Source organism: Hippopotamus amphibius, chromosome 8 (assembly GCF_030028045.1).
Source record: "Hippopotamus amphibius kiboko isolate mHipAmp2 chromosome 8, mHipAmp2.hap2, whole genome shotgun sequence".
NCBI classification, from domain to species: Eukaryota; Metazoa; Chordata; class Mammalia; order Artiodactyla; family Hippopotamidae; genus Hippopotamus; species Hippopotamus amphibius.
The window spans coordinates 18585502-18589527 of record NC_080193.1 but is presented as its reverse complement, the minus strand read 5'-3'; the positions used below and the strand labels follow the sequence as shown (position 1 = coordinate 18589527).

At 36.2% G+C, this 4026-nt stretch overlaps 1 protein-coding gene across 1 annotated transcript in view; it reads right to left on the bottom strand.

Moving 5' to 3' along the window:
* Positions 1–149: 149 nt before the first annotated feature.
* PPTC7 (protein phosphatase targeting COQ7) overlaps positions 150–4026 on the bottom strand; it is a 39602-nt gene continuing 35725 nt past the window's right edge. The window contains exon 6 of the mRNA XM_057745952.1: positions 150–3970. Coding sequence (XP_057601935.1) covers positions 3912–3970 — 59 coding nt within the window. The 3' untranslated portion in view covers positions 150–3911. The remainder of the gene's footprint in view (positions 3971–4026) is intronic.

The following is a 4026-nucleotide window of genomic DNA, read 5'->3' as shown; positions in this document are numbered from 1 at the left end:
AAATGATAGCTACAAAGTATGGAGTCACTGCTAAGAGGCTTGGAAATTAGGACCTGATAGGGACCAACAAACTCAATGTCAAGGGCCAGTGTCTTTTGTTACTACTCAAATTAAAAGGAGTACACAGATTAGTATAAATACTATATTTATTAAATATCTTTACAGTTTATTTAAATGTATTTACAGAACTATTCCTGCATAAGTTATACTTCAGACATCCAATTCAGGTCATTGCCTCTTGGGTAAGACAAATAATGATAGTCTCAACAGAAAAAAGCAGCTCATTAGTATACACAAATTCAGACTTGCTTCATTATTTAGCCATCTTTGCCACAGACTACCTGCTTACAGTTAAAATTTTGAAATGGACACTATTTTTAGTTGAGAAGTGGAATTCTGCAAAGAATTTAATTTTTTTAAACAAATAGAATCCAAATGTTTTGTTTCACATTTTCTTATAAGCAGATTTGGGTTTTTCTTTGATACCGCAAAATTTGTTAAATGCAAAAATGTGATAGTTTCCAGGAATACTGGATGCTGTAGCTTCTACCAAAGATAGCTTGTATAGGTGACAAGGAACCATAAACTTGATCAAAAGTACAAACATTTACAGTTCTAGCCAATCTTGTTCACAATCTCCAAAACCCTCAAAACTGACTCAGTGAATTCCCACAATTCCTGCCTTATTACTTGATGTGGTACTGAGGTGGTACTGAAGGTGGTACTGAAGGCTACTGTTCTATCCAGAACAAATGCAACTGATGGGACAAGACACTTGCCCATCATGCAAAGCTTGAAATCTAGTTTCTAATCTAGTTACAGCCCAACCCCCAGACATGCATAACTGGAATGGATTCTTTTGTGATTTAGTACCCATCAACCATGTCAAGCCAGTACAGTAATTCAGGACAAATACCTTGTTTTCCCCACCTCATTTCTTCTTTCAGTTTTTAAGAGCCTAAGGACTCTACTGCGTATCCATTCGGTGAGTTTTTTTTTGTGCGCAGGCAGCTTAAGTTCACAGGAAGAAATAAGGTTCTGATATGTTTAGAGTGCACACTTTAAAACAGAACAAAATAAAAATTTCAAGCATGTGATAAAAATATTGATTTTTATAATACAGTATTGCTTTATAAATATAGATGGAAAAGCTATAAACTTTACTGGTCTTTGGTGCATCCAGAGAGGGATAAATACTTTGCCATTTGTAAATTAGAAATCCAAATTCTCTTTTGTTATAAAAGTCCACTACATGAGGCAGATGTATCAATGTGTGTTTATACTGCTTGATTTAAAATACAATTAACACATCAAGTTCAGAATTAGACCCACCAAGTGGTATATCTCAGGCACACTCGACAAAGACTTGAGTCCTGTGACCTGGAAAATTCCAGTATGGGTACTACACACAGCCTTTGACCACTGAGAGTGGAAGGAGAGTTACTTATTAAGCAGCACTCCAACAGACCCCCGCAGTCATAAAATTAAGTGCATAACACAAAAAGGACGGGGGAAAAAAAGAGAAAATATTTTGTATCCCTTATCTACAGGCCGGGTCCAAAGTCAGCTCCCCTGTGAAACTCAATTCTTGTCCCACTATTTTCATCGTCACTGGAACAAACACATTATCAATTTCTAATGATCATTTCTCAAAAAAGACTAAGTTGATTAAATGAGTTGTGTAAAACACCATCAACCTACCTTTATGAAGATTGTGTTTGATGGGTTTAGATCAGTGCAGAGAAAGCCAGTGACGTGACCAGCCAGCACTGCTCTTACCAGGAATTAAATGTATGTGTTGGAAAATTAATACAAAATATATCCAGATCATAAGGCTCCATACCTCTGACCAGAAATAATTAAAAATGCAACAAAAGAACTGAAGTCGTCAGCCCAAGTGTACATGTATTCCTTCCAACAAAACCCTTCTGGATGCAACTTTCTTTACTTTTTAAATACACAGAGACTGCAAATAGTTTGTGCAAAATAAATACCCCGCCACTTGCCACTCACACTTCTGTGTTTTATCACAACATGATGGATTCTCATTATTTAAACAGAGTCTCACTCCACCCCCCACCCCACCCCCCGTCTCTTCTACGAAAGGATTCTATTTTATCAAGTTAGGGTAGTTAAGGCATTCTGACATGTAATTAAAGGTGATTCAAAATAGATATCTAACATTATGCCAATTTAGGAATAGTAGATAAATTACTGAACGGCTTACAAATGAATAACTCATTCTTATTATAAATGAAATGCCTGTTACAAGCATGATGCATTGAAATATAGTAATGACATGTACATGGTACATGTTAAACAATTTTAAATAAAACAAAAGCTTGACAGTTACTCAAATATACAGTACAAATTCACAAAACAAAATCTTTTAAAACAAGTTGAGGTAACCTCAAACGTAAGTTTTAATGCAATAAACCAGGGAGTAAGTATCTCCTTTAGAGAAAGAGACTTTCTATATTCTCAAGTAGAGTCTCATCAGGTTTAATTGCATTCTCATCTATACACCAATGTTACCTGACTTATATATAAAACATGGCTTTAATTTAAGGATTTCTAAGTATATATATTTTTCTACCACCAAGTTAATGAAGGAAAAAAACTGACCCCAAAATATATATCTTTACAGCAGTTGACTTGTACACAAACCTTAAAAATAAGTTTGAGCTTGCAGATAATGGAAAAACTGAACACGGGGTAATTTTATAACGAAACTATACACTGCAAGATGGCTATTCGGAAACTGTAAACATTAAGCTTGATTCAGAAATCCCTAAATTTCTTTGTAGGGCAAATGCAAATGTCAGATCATCACTAGGAGTTTTCCTCATGGACTCTTGTGCTACTGCCCATGGTGCTCTTTCCACATGGACTCCCTGAATTTGGTACATGCTCTATAGAAAGCAAGGCTACTAACAACAGGTTTGAGAGTGAGACAAGGGGTAGCATGACCATCAAAGGCCAACAAAATTCAAAGTTACAGCTGTCCATTCTCAACCTATCAGGCCTGTGGGCCTAGAGCTCCCACACAGGGGCATCATATCAGACAGCTGGGAGAAATTTCAGCTGTAACATTAAATGTCTAGGCTTTGAGGAATTTTATAACCTTGAATAATATTTCCATTAAAAAATTTTGGTAAGGAGTCTCCCCAACCCCCTCCTACAGATCAGGCCACCAGCCTGTGATATGCACTAAGCAATAAACTGCTGAAACTTTCATCACAGGAGCCCAATGAAGCATCTTTTAAAAGCCATGAAACATTTGCATACATAGAACTAAACCGAATTTTTCTTCTGACTTGTAACCAAAAAAAAGCTCCCAGGATCAAGATGTTGTAACCCAGAACAATGTTTTAGAGCAAGATTATAAGCCCCTGAAAAATAGGAGTTTACAATGAAAACATAAAGCCACACCCAATCATAACACAGACTGTATAGTACAATGTAACATATCTTTTGATTAATAACATGTTTCTAGATGTACCATAACATACAATTTGTGTTAGACTTTTAAAATCCCTTTAACACATTCTAATTTTGAATTTACTTTACCAATATTACTCATTTTCAATACTTAAACTGTTTTTGAAAAGTAATAGCCATTTTGGCTTTGAAAACCTCCATCCCATCATGGAAAGGACAATGTGAAGTGAAGGCCAATCTTCAAATCTTGATTTTCTTCAAATATTGCTGGCAGATATGAGCTAGTGAATGACAGTAGTGGTTCTCAACAAATTTCTCAAGAGGGTCTCAAAAAGACAGGCAAAAGGCTTACATCATGGGCCATTGAGATCAGTGGCAAAGAAACATGGTCCTGCCAGCAGGATCAGCACACACGGCAGGGGAGAATTTGGGATGATGAAAGGAGAGGCAGGAGTTGACACCTCGGTGAGTCAGTCTGTATACTCAGCCACTATTGAGAGAAGGACGGTGATGTCATCTGGCTTTCCACCTAAAATGAAAATGAAAATGTCTATATATTTTGAAAGGAAAAGTCAATAAAAAATG